The sequence below is a fragment of the Pelecanus crispus genome, chromosome 4 (genome assembly GCF_030463565.1).
Source record: "Pelecanus crispus isolate bPelCri1 chromosome 4, bPelCri1.pri, whole genome shotgun sequence".
NCBI classification, from domain to species: domain Eukaryota; kingdom Metazoa; phylum Chordata; class Aves; order Pelecaniformes; family Pelecanidae; genus Pelecanus; species Pelecanus crispus.
In genome coordinates this window covers 85,847,351-85,865,380 of record NC_134646.1, presented here as the reverse complement: position 1 = coordinate 85,865,380, position 18,030 = coordinate 85,847,351, and the positions used below count along the sequence as shown (strand labels likewise).

The 18,030-nt window shown below is 56.4% G+C and overlaps 2 protein-coding genes across 2 annotated transcripts in view; one reads left to right on the top strand and one right to left on the bottom strand.

Moving 5' to 3' along the window:
• LOC142593459 (homeobox protein EMX1-like) overlaps nucleotides 1-8,251 on the top strand; it is a 9,990-nt gene extending 1,739 nt beyond the window's left edge. The window contains exons 2-3 of the mRNA XM_075709660.1: nucleotides 1,161-1,345; nucleotides 8,084-8,251. Coding sequence (XP_075565775.1) covers nucleotides 1,161-1,345; nucleotides 8,084-8,251 — 353 coding nt within the window. The remainder of the gene's footprint in view (nucleotides 1-1,160; nucleotides 1,346-8,083) is intronic.
• A 7,357-nt stretch (nucleotides 8,252-15,608) lies between these two features.
• SFXN5 (sideroflexin 5) overlaps nucleotides 15,609-18,030 on the bottom strand; it is a 106,699-nt gene continuing 104,277 nt past the window's right edge. Inside the window, 1 exon segment of the mRNA XM_075709044.1 lies at nucleotides 15,609-16,086. Coding sequence (XP_075565159.1) covers nucleotides 16,009-16,086 — 78 coding nt within the window. The 3' untranslated portion in view covers nucleotides 15,609-16,008.

Here is an 18,030-nt window from a genome sequence, read left to right as displayed (position 1 = left end):
CCCCGGCTGTCCCCACTGTCCCCGCCGCGATGCCCCGGGGGTCCGGGCCCGGCGGACCCCGCTGAGGGTTATCTGCTCCGCACCGGCCCCTCGCCCGGGGGTTGCGGCCGCTGCCCGGGGGCCCCGGCCCGGCCCCATCCCGCACCGGCCCGGGGGCGGCTCCGGGGGCTCCCCGCTCCTGCCCGCAGCCAGCCGCTGCGGCCCGGTGCCCTGGCCTGCGCCGCTGCCTGCGCCGCTGCCTGCGCCGCTGCCTGCCCGCCAACCCCGCACCGCTGCCTGGCTTCCGTGCCTTTCCCTTTGGTCTCGTTCCTTTCTTTCGTTTCTTTCTTGCGTCCTTCCTTCCTTCTTTTTTGCTCTTTCCTCCTTTCCTTTCCTTCTCTCCTTCCTCCTTTCCTTTCCTTCTCTCCTTCCTCCTTTCCTTTCCTTCTCTCCTTCCTCTCTTTCCTTTCCTTTCCTTTCCTTTCCTTTCCTTTCTTTCCTTTCCTTTCCTTTCCTTTCCTTTCCTTTCCTTTCCTTTCCTTTCCTTTCCTTTCCTTTCCTTTCCTTTTTCCTTTTCCTTTCCTTTCCTTTCCTTTCCTTTCCTTTCCTTTCCTTCCTTTCCTTTCCTTTCCTTTCCTTTCCTTTTCCTTTCCTTTCCTTTCCTTTCCTTTCCTTTCCTTTCCTTTCCTTTCCTTTCCTTTTTTCTTCCTTGCTTTCCCACTTTCTTTTTCTTTCCTTCTCCCTTTCACTCTTTCTTGTCCTTCTTGCCTTTCTTTCTGACTTATTTTTCCTTTTTTTCTCACTTCTCCCTTTCTGTCTCTTCCCCCCCCATCACTTTCTCAGGCTGCCTCTCTCTTTCTCCTCTTTTCAATCTTCTTTTCCTCCCTGTTCTCTCTCTGCCTCCCCCCCTTCTCCCTCTCTCCTTTCCCTTCCCCTCCCGTTGTCCCCGTGTCCAGCCCCACCACGGGACTGGGGCAGCCGGGGAGGGACGGCCCCAGCACCGCGCTGCTGGGGGGGACGAATGCCGCAAGCGTGGGGCGGGAAGGCACCCAGGGCCCCCCAGCACCCCACTTTCTTCGCCCTCCCTGCTCTCCCCAACATCCCCCCGGTCCCACGGAGTGGGAAGCCGCCAGGCCGGGGGTGCCGGCGCAGGGGACCGTGACTCCGCTCTGTGTCCGCAGGGAGCGAGGTGTCCCAGGAGAGCCTGCTCCTCCACGGCCCCTTCGCCCGGAAACCCAAGCGCATCCGCACCGCCTTCTCGCCGTCGCAGCTCCTGCGGCTGGAGCGGGCCTTCGAGAAGAACCACTACGTGGTGGGCGCCGAGCGCAAGCAGCTGGCCAGCAGCCTCAGCCTCTCCGAGACCCAGGTACCCACCCGCCCCACGGCCGTCAGTCCCTCCGTCCGTCCGTCCGTCCGCCGGTGGGAACAGCTCGGCATCGGGCGGCGGAGACGGCGCCGACCCCGTGCAGGGCTGGGGCTGCGCTTTGCGAAATCCCAGCCCGGGTTTGTCCAGGAATCCCGCGTGGAAATGGTGGCCGAAGCGTGTGGATGCGCCTGGGCTCGGGCTGGGTTTGGGGTTTTATTTTTGCCGCCGCGTTTGGTCGTTACGGTCGTCCCCGGCAGGGCTGGAGGCTGGGAACGCCGGTCTCGCGTCGCGCTGCTCTCCGGAGTGCTTTTCTGATCTTATTTCTTGCTTGGGGTGGTTTTTCCCCGAGAGCAATATACGGTTTTAAAAATCCAGTTAAAAAAGGAGCAGCAACGTGATCCCCTTCCCCGGAGAGCTGCGAAAACGCCCCGCAGTTGCGCTGCTTTGGCGTCGTACACGGACGCCGCCGTGCCCGAAAGCCGGATGGCTGCAAAGACGGGGGCCTGCCCAAGGGCGCTTATTTCGGCCCGCAACTTTCTGATTTTTAGAAAAGACGTTTCACAGGCGTTCAGAAATGATGAGGCCCAGGAGGATCGTAGGCATGAAAGGAAATGGAAAAGCGTACGGTGCTGGGGGAAACCAGGGGAGCCGGGGCCGAGCATCTCTCTGCGTGTCCGAGCCCGGTGTCCTGGCGAGCAGCTATTCCCAAACGCTCCGGGCGAAGGCACACTATTTCCCATCATATTCAGTCACTCAGTCGGTGGAGAAAGTTTTCTCCAAATTCTGGCTAGGTAGTTTGGCCTATATTCTGAATTAATTTCATTTTTATCCTTTAATTCAATCGGAAAATAAAGCTGGAGCGTGGGTGTTCCCGGTACCAGCCTGGCTCAGCCTTGCCCAGGCTCTGCCAAGCAAAACCGCCAAATGCATCCCTGCGAGAGGGGGAAGTTACCGGGAGGAAAATGTCACTGTCACGGGGACAGCGGGAAGCCGCCAGTGCCGATATCAGGGTGGATGGACCCAGCCTGCAAAATCCAGAAACCATTTGTATCCTGATGTTATCCCGGCCCTGCGGCTTGCAGGGCACGGCAGTGGCTGGCACCGCAGCTCTGGGCCTTTCCTTGCTGCTTCTGTCACCTTTCCAGGCTGAAAATGATGTTAAAGGGGGGAAAAAAAAAAACCAAAAACCAAAAAAACCAAATCCCAAAGGTCAAAGAACAACCAGCAACTTGCCCGGGCGGAAGGGGCAGCTGCGGGATGCCCGAGGGGGAGCTCAGCCGGTCCCTCGGATTCTGCGTCGTTGCCCCGAGCCTAAATGCAATATTGCAATTTATTGGGGAAAAAGCAGAGGCGTCCATCCCTAAATCCAGGTGGAGATTTCGAAATGGGAAGAGGTAATATAGATTTTTAATTTTTTTTTTTTTTAATGCACTGCAGCCTATTTTGTAGCACGGTATTGCCATGGTTTTGCAGGGAGCGAGTGCGGGTCACGGCCGGAGGCGTTCACGGGGCCAGGGCCGGCTCCCGTCCTTCCCGCAGCCCCACGGCTCCAGCCGGGGAAAGAGCATCGGGCTCGGCACCAGCGGTTGGCAGGCGGGGGGTGGCAGGGAAGACTTTTTCCCTTTCGGTCTTGTAGCTTTTGAAAAATCATTTTTTATTAAAATCTTCTTTTAATTAGCTGGAGGGAAATAACCCCGATGTGTAGAGGGATTGCGATACGGGGTGGGCATCAAAGTGCCGGGACTGGCGGGGTTGGGAGAGCTGTGCCAAAACCAGGCATTATTATCATTATTATCATGATTATTATTATTAATCCTACACGCACGCAAACGCCCCTGGAGAACCACCCCCCGTCCTCGGTGCCACGCGGCCCCGGTGTGACGCCGGGTGACACAGGCGCGTTTTCACCCGCTGCAGACCCCCGGCCCCACGTCCAAACCCCCGGCTGGGGCGTGTTTTCTTATTTTCCAGTGGGTTTAGCCGCTCCGAGGAGGGGCTGCCGGTTACGGCCGTGCCTGGCTCTGTTTCCCAGCTGCTTTTCCACCTGGAAAAGGGAGCTTTGCCCTTTGGGCTGTGCCCGCTCTGCGTCCCCCAGCCGGGGAGCGACACCTGGAGCAGCCCAAGGGGAAGGTGAAAAGGGTAGCAGTACCTGCCCAGCGTCAGGAAATGCCTTGGGATAGAGGGTGGGGAAGGGTGGAAGTGTTTAACCCCTTCCCATCCTTTCTCCTACCAAGGAGCTGCGTTAGTCTGGGAGAAGACGGGCCGTGCAACAACAACAACAACAACAACAAAAAAAGGGAATGGGAGAAAAATCCAGCAGCGGCGCAGGGTCCCAAAGCAAACGCCGGTGCTGGCTGAGCGGGATGAGGCTGGAGTACGCATCGGGAGCGCAGCGCGGGGGGGATGCGGTGCAGGACGAGCCGCCCGTGGGGTTTGTGGGGGTCGGGGGGGACGCGGGGCGTGAGCCGGGTGGCATAACGCGGTCGGCGTGCCGCGGGGGTGCCGGGCAGCGTGGGGGCACCGGGGCTGGCATGCCGGGGGCGGGATGCTGGCGCCAAGGAGGTGGGGGGTACCAACGCCGGTCGCACCGGGCTGGGCGCCACGGGCGGTCACACCGCCGTGCCCATCGCCGGTGGCGTCAGGTCGCTTTGCCGCCCCAGGGGGGAGCGCGCTGGGCTGGGAAATAACTTCCTCGAGTTAATTTTTCGCACGACGCAGCCCAGATCTCCCAGCAGACCCTCTCCATCCCCGGCGGCACGTGGTGCTAACCCCACGCGGGGTCTCAAATCTGCCTTCCCCAAAGCAAAGGCCTCAGCCTGGCTCCTGCCTGCAGGAGGTTTGGGATGGTCATGGAGACCCCGTACATCCCAGCGTCCCTTCCCAGCTTTGGGGTGGTCATGGGGACCCCGTACATCCCAGCATCCCTTCCCAACTTCAGGGTGGTTACAGAGCTGCCGTACATCCCAGCGTCCCTTCCCAACTTTGGGGTGGTTACGGAGACCCCGTACATCCCAGTGTCCCCTCCTGGCTTTCAGGTGGTTATGGATACCCCGTACATCCCAGTGTCCCTTCCCAGCTTTGGGGTGGTTATGGGGACCCCATACATCCCAGCGTCCCTTCCCAACTTCAGGGTGGTTACGGAGCTGCCGTACATCCCAGCGTCCCTTCCCAACTTCAGGGTGGTTATGGAGACCCCCTACATCCCAGTGTCCCCTCCCGGCTTTGGGGTGGTTATGGAGACCCTGTACATCCCAGTGTCCCTTCCCAACTTTGGGGTGGTTATAGGGACCCCCGTACATCCCAGCGTCCGCTCCCAGCTTTGGGGTGGTTATGGAGACCCCGTACATCCCAGTGTCCCTTCCCAACTTTGGGGTGGTTATAGGGACCCTGTACATCCCAGCGTCCCCTCCCGGCTTTCGGGTGGTTATGGATACCCCCTACATCCCAGCGTCCCTTCCCGGCTTTGGGGTGGTTATGGATACCCCCTACATCCCAGCGTCCCTTCCCGGCTTTGGGGTGGTCATGGATACCCCCTACATCCCAGCGTCCCCTCCCGGCATGGTGCGTGTCGGGATGGAGGCACGGCAGCCCCGGTGGGTCAGGGCCGGCTGGGCATCGCAGAGGCTCCGGCGGGAGTGGTAATAATTAACCGAGGGAATGCCTGGGAGTCACGGGAGGAGAAAGATGGGCGTCCCAGATACAGCCGGAGAGCGGCCGCGCCGCGAAGCCGGGTGTGCCGGGTGCCCTGCGCTCCGCCGGGGCCAAGCCTCCTGCAGTTGGTGGTGGTCCCCCGCCGAGGAGCATCCCCAAAACCAAGCTCTTAACACGTTTGGGGATGTTTTTAGAAGAAAAGTCCCGGCTGGGACTGCAGGCGTAGGCGAGGGTGCAGCGCTGATGCCTGGGGAGCTCCGCTGCCCTTCGGGGTGCTGGCACGTTCGGGTGACAGCAGGGCACGAGCGGGGTCACCGTGTCCGGCCCCGGGTGACGGCGGGGCCGGTGCCCCTCGGCCACCACCCAGGCCCGTCCCCGTGCCCTCAGCCTTCGGCAGGGTTTGGGTCACAGCGCCCTTGGCCGGGGGAGCCGCGCACGAAGCCACCGGCTTTTAATTGTCCCCAGCTTGGTGATGGCAGTGTCACCTCTCGGGGAAGAGCTGCTTCTCTGGGTGCCGTCGGCGTGCCCGATGCGGAGCGTGATTCCCGCCCGTGATTTTCCCTGCACGGGTGGGAGCGCGTTGCGTGTGCGGGCAAAGCGGCGGATGGGAGCTGTGTCCAGAGGCAGGACCGGGATGCAGGAGCTCCGCATCCCCATCCTGCCGCGCTCCAGGGAGGGGTGGCGGAGGGCACGGCCAGCCCCGGGGCGCGGCCGGGCAGGGACCCCGCGAGCATCGCAGCGGCGGGACGCACAAACACCCGGCATGACAACAGTTAATGCAGCGAGGGTTTGGGAAGGGATAAAACCCCCTGAGCTTGGGGGTTTAAACCAATTACTCTTGGAGTCGGGATGAGGCGTCGTAGGGGGCAGCTTATCCCGCCGGTGCCCACTGTGAGGTTCTCACACTTCCCTCATTGTGGCTTCTGGCCCGTTGGATGCGATACCGGAGGGGTCAGGGAGCCCAGCCAGCCTGGAAACGGCCCCAATCCCGCAGCTGAGACAGTCGGGAATCGCAGGGGAGCCTCATCCCGCAGGAGGCGGCCGGACCCGGCTGGGTTTCTCTGAGCCGAACCGAGCTGGGGAAGAAAGGCTTTACGTGCGGGAGCCGCTTCACACCCACCCCTGATTTCCACAGAGCCTCACTCAAGCATCTTAATTGCTTTATGCCTTAGTTTCCCCTTCTATAATTTAGGGATAAGGCAACTTCCCTGTTCCCAGAGGGCTGGGAGCTTTAATTAAAGTTTGCAAAGTGCTTTGCAGTCGTTGAATGAAAGGCACCAGCTCAGTATTGTTCCAGAAATGCCCCAAAGCTAGGAAAGCAAATGGTTTGAGTCCGGGGGGTGGGGGTTTATAATATATACGGGGGCCATAAAGCGGCCGTTTCAATAGACTGAGCACGCCTTAAAGTCAAGGGCTCGCGCCGCGGCACCCTGCAAGGCTTCCGCTCACCTGGGGACCGCAGCGAGGTGTGAACGCCGGCCTTCGCCTCGCTGCGAAAGGCTCCGGAGCAGAAAGCGAGCGTTGCCCGCAATTAGTGCTGAAGGAGAAGGGGGAAAAAGGGGGTGATGGTCCCGGGGAGGAGGTGCGGCAGCGGCTGCTGGAGGGGCTGCGGGCATCGCACTGCCTGCGAGCGGGTAAATGCTTCAGCCGGGCCCGTGCCGGGCTGGCAGCGGCAGCCGAGCAGCGGCACCTAGTGTCCTGCGGGCCCGGGGAGCCGGGCGGCATCCCGCATCCCCGGCTGCAGCATCCCGCATCCCTGGCTGCAGCATCCCGCACCGCTGCCTGCAGCATCCTGCATCCCCAGCTGCAGCATCCCGCATCCCCAGCTGCAGCATCCCACATCCCCAGCTGCAGCATCCTGCACCGCATCCCTGGCTGCAGCATCCTACATCCCTGGCTGCAGCATCCCGCATCCCTGCCTGCAGCATCCCACACCGCTGCCTGCAGCATCCCGCATCCCTGCCTGCAGCATCCCACATCCCCGGCTGCAGCATCCCGCATCCCTGCCTGCAGCATCCCGCATCCCCGGCTGCAGCATCCTGCACTGCTGCCTGCAGCATCCCCCATCCCCAGCTGCAGCATCCTGCATCCCTGGCTGCAGCATCCCACATCCCTGGCTGCAGCATCCCACATCCCTGGCTGCAGCATCCCGCATCCCTGGCTGCAGCATCCCGCATCCCTGGCTGCAGCATCCTGCATCCCCAGCTGCAGCATCCTGCATCCCTGGCTGCAGCATCCTGCACCCCTGGCTGCACCATCCTTCATCGCCAACCACGTGGGTGCCCGCAGCATCCCGCAGCGCCGACCATGTGGGTGCTTTCAGGATCCCAAACCGACCGCCGCGTCCGCGCTGCCGTGTCCGGTCCCCGCCGCAGGCCGTGCTCCTGGCGCTGGCCCCGAGGGCGCGCGGGCTCGGAGCAGGGCTGGAGACCCCGCTGCCTCTCCGGGCTCCTGGGACAGCGTTTGACCACCATCACGGTGGAGAAGGTTTCCTGAAACCTAAACGTGGTAAATTAACGATCTAGAGTTACGCTCTGGCTGTAATTAGCTGCCTGGTTCTCCACGGGCCAGCCCGAGCCTAACGATGCCAGCCGGGACACGGCTCCTCGCCAGAGGCGTGGGGCCGGCTCGCTCATCCCTGGCACCGGCGACCGGATGAAACGGCGCCGGCTTGAGCCGCTCCCGCCCTGCTGAGCCCGTCGGGGCGCAGCCCGGACACCGGGGTGATGGGCGCCGGCTTGCGGTGCTGCACGGAGGGTCCCGGTGTGCCTGCTGAGGTGTGGTGGAGCATCCTTCGCCCCTCTTGGGTTTCGCCAAGGCCGGGACGCGCGGCGAGAGCGGAGCGGGGAGGCGGCAGCGCCCCGTCGCCCGCTGCGTTTGTCCCCCCGCGCCCCACCTTGCTGCGGGCAGGGGGGAAACCGAGGCAGGGCGGGGTGGATGTGGGAGCGCTCCGGCGGGGACGGGCGCTTCTTTTTCGCTGTTCTCCGAGGAAAACCGAGTTTGCTGCCTGGTTGCGGCACCGTCCCTCGGCGGGGCCGGCCGTGCCGGGACCCCCGCCGCGAGCGCCCGTCTCTCCCTCTCCCCCAGGTGAAAGTGTGGTTCCAGAACAGGCGGACGAAATACAAACGGCAGAAGCTGGAGGAGGAAGGCCCTGACTCAGATCAGAAGAAGAAAGGTTCCCACCACATCAACCGATGGCGCCTGGCCACCAAGCAGTCGAGTGGAGAAGACATCGATGTCACCTCCAACGACTAAGGCAGGGACGGGCTGCTGGAGCAGCCGCCATGGAGAGGAGCCCGGGGCAGGAAGGGGGGACACAGGCGGCGTCACCAAACGAACTCTGAGGACGTCGCCGAAGCCGCCGCCGCCGCCGCCCGCTGCCTTTGCTCCGGGGCGCCCGGCCTGACCGGGGACCCGCGCCCCGTCCCCCCCCGCCGCCCGGGGCGTCCCTCGGAGGTGCTTTTCGGGAAGCTCCCGCCGCTGAGCCGAGGAGGAAGAGGAGGCTGCCAGGGCGCCCGCGGCCCCGGGACGCGACCGCGCATCCTCCTCCGCGCTGGAAGCCGTCCGTCAGCCATGAGATCAAATAAAAAACGTCCTACCTAGAAGCTCAACGTACCCAACCCCTTTTTCATTTTCCTTTTTATTTTTCCCCCTTTTTTTTTTTTCCCCACCTCCCTCCTTTTCTCCGTTGTTTCGTTTTGGTTTTGTTTGTTTGTTTTTTTTTTTTTTACTACACAGTTTTATTTTAATTTATTCTTTTATTTTTGTGCCTGTGTGCGTGCGTTCCCTGTCGTAGGTAGTCAGCAGCTGTAGCGTGTGTTACTGCGTGGTAATAAAAAAGCAAAAATGCGCTGGAAACCTGCCTGCTTGCCTCTTGGGGACAAGGGGACCGGCCCCTCGCCCACCGCCCATCGGACGGCCACGGGGACGCCCGTGTCCTTCGTGCGGGGGGCACTGGGTGTCACCGGGGAGGGACGGGTGCGCCGGAGCCAGGGAGCGTGGCGGCCCCATGGAGGTGGGTGCTGGGGGATGAGGATGGCCGGGAGGAAGGCGGGGGGGGCTCTGCCGCTTCCCCAGGAATGCCCCCCGCCCCGGGGATACCCCCGGGAATTGGGGCGCTGCGGCTGGCGGAGGGACCCCCCCTCCTGCCCCGGTCCCTCCTGGGACCCCCCGGCGACGAGGGACGTGGGTGCGGGGCTGTCGGGGGCCTCCAGGCGCCGCGCTGGAGGCTGGGGCAAAGGGCGCGTATGGTAACGTTGGCGGTGCCTAAAAACCCATCAAAAATAGACAGGCGCCAATATAATCACCATGTGTAAGATAGACCTTGTGTACACACATGTACACGCTTATACATACATGCACACAAGATATATGTGTGTGTATATTGTATTTTATAATGTAGATTATATATAATTATATATAATTACATATTTTATAACATATACACACATATATGCGCACTTATGCACATATATACATGCACACAAGATATATGTGTGTGTATATTGTATTTTATAATGTATATTATCTGTAATTATCTATAATTATGTATTTTATAACATACACACACATATATATGCACCTATACACATATATACATGCACGCAAAATATATATGTGTGTATACAGCCTGTGTATATATTGTATTTTATAATGTATATTATCTGTAATTATCTATAGTTACATATTTTATAACATATATACACATGTATATATGCACCTATACACATATATACATGCACACAAGACATATGTGTGTATACAGCATGTATATATGCTGTATTTTATAATGTATATTATCTGTAATTAACTATAATTACATATTTTATAACATATACTTACATGTTATATACTTACATAGTATCTATTTCATTTTATATATAAGAATATATACTATATAATATATGGTATAATAATATATATTATATATACTTAAATATAATATAAAAATATATAATATAACTATATATAATATAATTATATATAATTATATATAATATAACTATATATAATATAATTATATATAATATATAATATATATAATGTATGATATGATGTATTTTATATACACCCCCCCCAAATATAAGAATTCCTGCTGTTGGGCAAGCCCCCTCGCCCCATCCCCTCGTGCCGCCCGGAAAAGCCCCATCCCTGGCAGCTCCTCCCGGGCCAGCCAGCCCCTCACAAACTTGACTTTAACCTTCACATCCCGCCACGTCCTTGACGTCCACCGGCCGCATGGAGGTTGGACCAAGGCCGCCGATTCTCTAAACTCTTTTATTGCAGCCGGAGCCGAGTGTCGGGCGCAGCGTCGCGGCCGGCCGCTCTGTCGCCACGTTAGGAGGAGCCGGGGCGCGGCGGGGGACCGCTGGCAGCGTGCCGGTGCTGGTGGCCCCCGGCGCTTGCCCTTAGCGCGGCTCTAAGGGGCGTTCAGCTCGGGCGCCGGAGGGTGAGCATGGCGGGTGCAAAATAAACCGTGAAAAAGAGGGCAAGAAAAAAGCCAAAAGCGGCCATTTCCTAAAGCGACGCGGGGCTGGCGGTATCTACCACCACCGGGACGGCTTCGAGCCTCCACCGTCCGCACAGCCGACACCGGGAACGCTCTCGGAGCCAGGCCAGCGCCTCAGGTGAGCTCCCCTCCGCTCTAAAAACCTTCGCTCGAAGGCTGTGGGGGTCTCGCCGCAACACGCCGCCAGCCCCCCGTTCCCGCCCGCGCGGCCGAAGGGCGTCCCAGGCTCCGGATCCCCGTCGCGGCTCTTCGAGAGGGGCCGACCGCCGCGGAGGGGCCCCCTCCATCGCTCGGCTCCGCGGCGTCGGCATGACGCTGGGATCTACCGGCGTCGCTGGGCCCGGGTCGGCAGGGTCCGAGGATGCGCGGCGCCAGCGCCGGCAGCGAACAGGGCGACCGGCTGCCCGCCAGCGCTGCCCGTCCCGCCGGGAGCCGGGCGCCTGCCCGCGCTCGGGGACGCAGAGCAGAAAAATGAGCAACAAGGGAAAATGGAAGGAGCCGAGCTGCGCCCGAGCGCAAGGGTGGGTTCGGGAGATGGGTGACACAACTCCGGGGGTGTCCCCGGCCGGCTCGGGGAGCAGCCAACACACGCATCTTCCAGGAGGGACTCTTAAACTTCTCGCTGGCACCTTTTGCTGCAACCTGGTCCTCATTATTTCTTAATTAACGTGTCCAAGAAATCAATTAATTGCGACATTTCTAATTAAATGCTACAGGGGATGATCATCTCATCATTGCTATCTGCCGAGGTGAACAACTTGATGTGTGCGGTGGGTTTCGCGCTCCCCGTTTCTTCCACTTCCCCAATTACAGGAAATCAGAAATGCAAATGGTCGGGTTGTTCTCGCAAACCGAAGGCTCCTTTTTGTACATTAGGAAAGTCGAAGCGATTAATTAGCTATTAAGTGAATGTGCATAATGTTATCATTAGCTGTTGTGTGTGTAGTCTTTTCTGGCACACTTTGCTGTCCTAATAAACATTACTAATGTGCTACCGCTCTCCCAGCTCCACGCTTTTCAGTTCTAGTGCTGCAGGAAGGGTTGCGCCTGGTTATTTTGGTGCTCGCCGGCGGTCCCGCCGCGGATGGCAGCAACCGTGCCGAGCCGGCGCTGGAACCGCTGCCCGAGGAAGCCCGACTTGAGCCGCCTGCAAGTGAAACGGGCTTTTAAAATCATAAGGGTCGGGTTTGTGTCTGCTGAGCTTTTCTGCTGCTTTTAAATAAAAAAAAAAAAAAAAAACAAACCCGCATCTCGACGCCCCTGGTGCTGGGATGGCGGTGGCTCAAAAGCTGAAGCGCATCAGCTGGCTTCAGCGTCCCAGCGTGGGGACGCTGCGATCTTGTGTCCCTCGAGAGTTTGGGACCACGGGGCCACCAAAACGTGCTCCTCGTACACGCACCTCGTCCACCAAGCCAGGGGCCAGCGAGGGGAAGAGCCGCAGAGACGGCTCTGCACCACCTTGGCTGCCTGGGGGAATGGGACGCGGGTGGCTGCGGGGGACGTGGGCTCACGTCCTCGGGTCTCCAGCCGCTTGGGCACCGCTGCTGCGGGCGCTACCTCGCAGCGCAAGACCTGCAGCTGCTTTGGGAAGGGGTTAGGAAAGGGAACGGAACCCCGTGAGGCGGTGGCTCTCCCTTCCCTGCTCCAGGCAGGAGCATCTTCCCAGTGCTTTGGGCGGGGGGGGCGGAGGGGGCACAACATTTTGAGTTGCGTTTGAACAAAATTTGAGCGCAAACGTCGTTGCCAACCTGCCAGAGGCTGCGATCGGCTCTTAAGCGATAAACACCGGCGAACGCCTGACTCGGGAGCCCGGGATGTATTTATTTCTCAGCACCAACTCTGCCGAGTTGACTGAGACCCATTTTCATGACACATAAAGCGAAACAAGTTTGACGGGGTTTGTACGGGAAGACGATAAATCCAGACTCATTTAGACCGTTTGATTGTCACTTGTTCGACTGCGTAGCTGCTTTTGAGCCAAGCCATAATCTCGCAGCGTGGCTCTGACATCCCTCAAGCTGGTCCTCACCCGCTCGCGCAGGATCAGGCCCTCGTGACTCACGGGAGCTAAGGCAAGCCCTAAGTCTTTCCTCCTCCAAACCAGCGCGGTTTTTATTGAGCATCGCCCGATTAACGCGCCGAGCAGCCCCTGCTAATTAATGACCTGCACAGCCAAAACTCTGCAGGTGCCGTGTGCACCGGGAAAGCGTCCGTACTTGCTTCCCATCATGGAGAAAATTGGTTATTGGCTCTTTCCCAAGGCAGAACTTGCTCGAGCCGTGCTTTTTCCTTGGGTCTCTCTCCTAAAGAACTACAGCAAGCCAAGCCCTGACTCCTTTCCTGCGCTGCAAATTCTGCGGGCCGGAGCTCACAGCCACTGAAATCTTTTGATCGGTGATCACGATGCAAAACCAAATCACCGTCTCCATCCTTGCTCCACCTCTCCAAAACCTCGAGGCAAAGGGCACTCTCCATTGCTTCTTCCGTCTCCCCCCCCAAAAAAGACCCTGCTTGGGATGAACAAGCTTTGCAGCAGAATGGTTCAGGCAGCGACAAAACCCACCGGGGAAGGGGAAATGATCCACCCAGACAGGCGCCGGAGCCAGGAGGCTTCTCCCTGTCAACACAAGAGGCTGCTTCTGTCTCAGCCTCCCATTTCCATTCAGGAGGAGGAAGGCGGCAAGTTGTCCCTCCGTGCAACACGATGCGGCTTGGCTCCCAACTTCTGCAGGCTCAGCGGAGCTGTAATCTGAAGTTTGAGGCTCAGAGTAGCTTTTTCCCCGCTGCACGCACAATGTGGATGTGTGCGCAAGGGGGTACCTGTATCCCCAGCAGCCGACAATGGTCCTCACCTCCTCCCACACCCTGCAGCAAGGGAAAGGGCCCTTTTTCAGGCCACAGCTCATCCCAGCTGGCTCTCCGAAGCCTTGCCGCTGCGGTTCCCATCGGCAGGCTGCCGTTCGGTGATTGCCAGTGTCCCCGCTCCCCTGCCCGGGGAGGGAGGTCTGCTCTCCTCTTCCACTGCTGCGGGGAGTTACTCGCCCCCAGGGTAAAATACGGGGCCTGATTCTGCACAGCGCTGCCCGTAGGACAGATGCCCGTGAAGATGTCCATAGGACAGATGCCACCTGCCTGCAGCCTCTCCAAATCCCACCTGGAGAGGATGGGGTGGCCTCGCTTCCTCCGGAGTATACATTCATCTCATCTAGTGCATTAGAGGAACTCTACTGCGTCAAATACAGCTGTCCTTCACCCTGGTGTAAATTCAGAATAGCTCCATGAGTGTAACTGGACCCACCCTGTGTTTCCACCAGTGTCAGGGACTGGGAGCCGCCCCATCAACAGCAGCTATGGAGAGCCCGGAGCTGGCCTCTCCTCCCCTGCACGCTGGGGTGTAAACCCACAAAACTGATTTGTTTCATGCAGTTATTTCTGATTTACACCAGTGCGGGGACAGAACCAGTCCTCCTGAGCCGGCCTGACCCTTGCGTGACTCCAGTCCTGCTGGTCTGACTCCAGCGGGGAGCGAGAGCAGCCAACGGTGGAGGAGCACACAGCGGGGCTCAGGCCTCCCAGTTTCAAGCATTGCAATAAATCCGTTGAATACATTCTATGTCAGTGGCAATTTGGTTTCCCCTGTTCCCCCCCACCCTCCCCAAAACCCCCAACAAATCAGCATTTGAAGGATGACAGCCTGTGCGTTTGGCTGTGTCCATCACCACCATGGCTCCATCCCTACAATAATTCCAGAGGCAGATCTGGCTGTTGGCATGGTCTTCAGCTGATGACCATGTTCAAAATCTGCATTAACTCCGCTGGTCCTCAGGGAGTCACTCGGGGTTTACCCTTGGCTACAAGATACCAGAAAGCCAAATTATGGCCCCAAACCCATGCAAGGGCAGGATTCGGTGCAGTGTTGGGGGAACTTGCCCCAGCTCACTTTAAGCACCCCAAAGTGGAGCAGTTGAAGAGACAGACAGACGGACAGCCATCTCCAGAGGGCAGTTCACCCCTCTGAGGGTGCAGTCTCAGAAGTCATCAGCTTGGCACAGCCACCAGGCAAAGCCATCCTGCCCACCAGTTTCTGCTTTGGGTCCTCCTCTGCACTGGCACGAGGCTTTGGACAGTGCTGGCTCTGCTCTCTGAAAGTGTTGGCAAGAGTAGAAAAGAGAAGAAGAAGAAGAAGGAGAAGGAGAAGGAGAAGGAGAAGGAGAAGGAGAAGGAGAAGGAGAAGGAGAAGGAGGAAGGGGAGGAGGAGGAGGAAGAGGAGGAGGAGGAAGGGGAGAAGGAGGAGGGGGAGGGGGAGAAGGAGGACGAATAGAAGAAGAGAAGAGAAGAGAAGAGAAGAGAAGAGAAGAGAAGAGAAGAGAAGAGAAGAGAAGAGAAGAGAAGAGAAGAGAAGAGAAGAGAAGAGAAGAGAAGAGAAGAGAAGAGAAGAGAAGAGACGAGACGAGACGAGACGAGACGAGACGAGACGAGACGAGGAGAAGAATTCCAGTTGGAAGGGACCTACAAAGATCATCTAGTCCAACTGCCTGACCACTTCAGGGCAGGCCAAACGTTAAAGCATATCATGTCCTCAGACTACTAGCTTAGCAAAGCGTAGCTTAGCCAATTAGTTTAGATTAACAACCTTACTTTTAGAGGGTCTACGTTAGGTGGGACAAACCCCATCCTTCATGTCTGTGCAAAGGACAAGAGCAGATCGATCGTATTTTTGCTATAGAATCCCTTCCTAGTCAATGTGTGGGCATGTTGGCTTTCCGGTATCTTGAACCCTGGGCAAAAGCCCTTGCAGATGCGCTCGGCGGTACGGTCCTGTGACACAAAGTCTTGCAAGCGCAATGAATGGCAGGGTGCCACCAGGACCGTCTGCAGAAGAAGGAGGGAGGGATGGAGGGCGCACAGGCTACGACCTTCGCTGTGCTAACAGAGCAGTGCGTGTTGAACCATCGAAGGCTGCTTTTGCGCGTGATCGCTGGGGCAGGATCGGCATGAAACCAGTACAGGACACTTATCAAACACCCTATCAAGCGCTTCACGTTCATGCACCCGTTGATCTCTATGGAATTATTTTTGTGCGGCATCAGTGTGGAGATTTAATTTGCACTGAAAACAAAATTTGCTCGGTGAAGCCTACTTTCATGTAGTCATGTAGTTAGGTATAACCATGTAAACACGCCGTTAAACATCCCTCCATGCAGTGCTACTAAGTTCTGAGATTATTCTTTAGCTAGTCCTCTAAAGTGTTTGAATGTAATTTTTTTGTTGCTGCTCCTGTTGCTAATTTAAAACTTTTAATATAAATCTTTTTGACTGGTGTGAGGCGTCAGTTCTCTGCAAGTGTTAATTTACTCCCAGTTCGCCGGGAGCGGTAATACGTTACTATCGCTGAGCTCTATTATTTGTTTTCTCTTGTTGTTGTTTCCTTTTTCCCAGTCGGGATCTCAAGTTTCCCCCTTTCCCTCCCCAAATCTTCTGGGCTGAGATTGTCCGCTTCCACTTACAATCCTTTATTGTAGACTACAGTCTTACTGGTGGTGGCCATTGCGATTTCTGGCTCCAGCCGAGATGTCTCAATCTGTGAAATCAAAGAGGAGGCAAGATCAGAATCGGTATCGCGTTGCGCTGCAGCAGGAGCTCGATAAATCAATAAATTAATGCAGAGAAGTATAATATGTAAATAATACAGCGTCAGTCATGCCTTTTCCGTGCCATTTTAATGTGCTTTACTCTGCTCAAGTCTCAAAACAACTCTCTTTGGATTGACTTATATTCCATGAAATGATGCATGCTTGCTGCCTTGCAACATTCAATGAATTATAGAGTGTCTCTGAGAATCAAATGGATCCCACCCATCCTTTTCCAGGAGGGATCCCTTCCTTTTCCCGCAGCCACGGTCCCCTCGCATGGTGCTAGAAGGAACCCAGTCCCCAAAGCTGTGGTCTGCACCCGTAGGGACCCGGCAAAGCCATGGTGACAGGAGGGGACAGCACACCCCCATTTGTCTCCTGGACCAAGGCTCTATGTCCTCCAACGAGGACGGACCGCAGCTAAAATCTACCTACCCCTTTCTCTGTCTCCATAAAATCTCCGTCCCTTTCCTAATTTTTTCCTTTCGCCGGCTTCGCACGAAGCTTTCCCTTGTTCTGAAATCCCTCCGAACCTTTGTATTCCTGGGAGGGATCCGTGGTGCTCCCGGTTCCCGTGGCAAGCAAAGATCCCGCTCCCAACCGGGACGGGGCACCTTGCAAGATCAGACTTTTAGAAATCCTATACATTGAATTGATGCTGTTGCTGACACAATGCTAGGAACCCACGTTAAAATCGAAATGCTTTTGAAAATGTTTAACCTAGTTAGACAAATTAGCAAAAATTTGTGCAAAACAATTTAGGTATTTAAAATATTCAATGTTTTTAAAAACTGGAAAAACTGTTCTTAGCTTTCAGCTGCAAAAACCCAACAAAATATAACATCAAAGCAATCTTAACATGAGGTGCAACATAACCCTTCAGCAAAGCTGTTAAACAGCTACTGAAGCATCATGGGAAATAGCACTTCATTTATTCAAATGCACATATGTCAGGTTTTTGCACCATATGTCATTCCAAGCTATTTACAGTAATAATTAAATCTTAATCAACGTTTAACCTCTGTAAAATGTTTGAAGGGATCTAATCACCCTTCAGACTGCACTAATGAAGGAGAAATATATAAACATAAAAAGAAAATGATGCATAGATAGCACACCAGAAAGAACAGTAATTGCAAAATTGTATTTCTTTTAAATATAATCAGCAAATTATGTAAAGTAAGCCAACGAGTATTTTAAGTGAAGACATCTTGGGTGTCAGAGGTGTGATCAGCTAATTTTGTACTGCTATCCATAACAGATGTAGCATATTTTCTTTTAGTGCCATTATTAGCAACTTCACCATTTCTTTCTGTGCTGAAACACAAAGTGAAGCATTGTGCCGGGGAGAGTACCCAGCAAAGGTGCAGGAGAGGCGATTCTCACGTACACCGGCACTGACGGGATCCATTTTGAGGGAGGATTAACTCCGATCTGCCTGGCTCTGACGCAGCTTTTCTTCCTATTGTTTTCTTATTTTTCTTCTAGAGACAGAAAGAAAAGCTCCAAAGTATCGGGGCTGGGTGGTTTCACCCACTGGTATGAAAATACCAAGGTGGGAAGTGCTTTAAAATGACCTGGAATTGGGTGGTCTAACCTTGACCGTCCATGCTGGCGTCAGTAGGGCTTGGGGACGTGGGGCCGCTTGGACAGAGCAAAACCCAACCTGCTACTGGAATGTCTCTGCAGAAAGCTAACGGAGAGCCACCAATGGTCCCTTCCTCTCCGGTGGGCGATGGAGAGGTGGGAGCTCCAAGAAAAGCCACCTCTGCCTTGGTGGACCCCAGCTTAGTGGTCTGAAAGCAAGACCTATGGGGAAATGTTGGGGATTTGGATGTGCTGAGTCTAGGAGGTTCAAGGGAGGCATAGTGGTATTTGCATGTGCAAGAGGC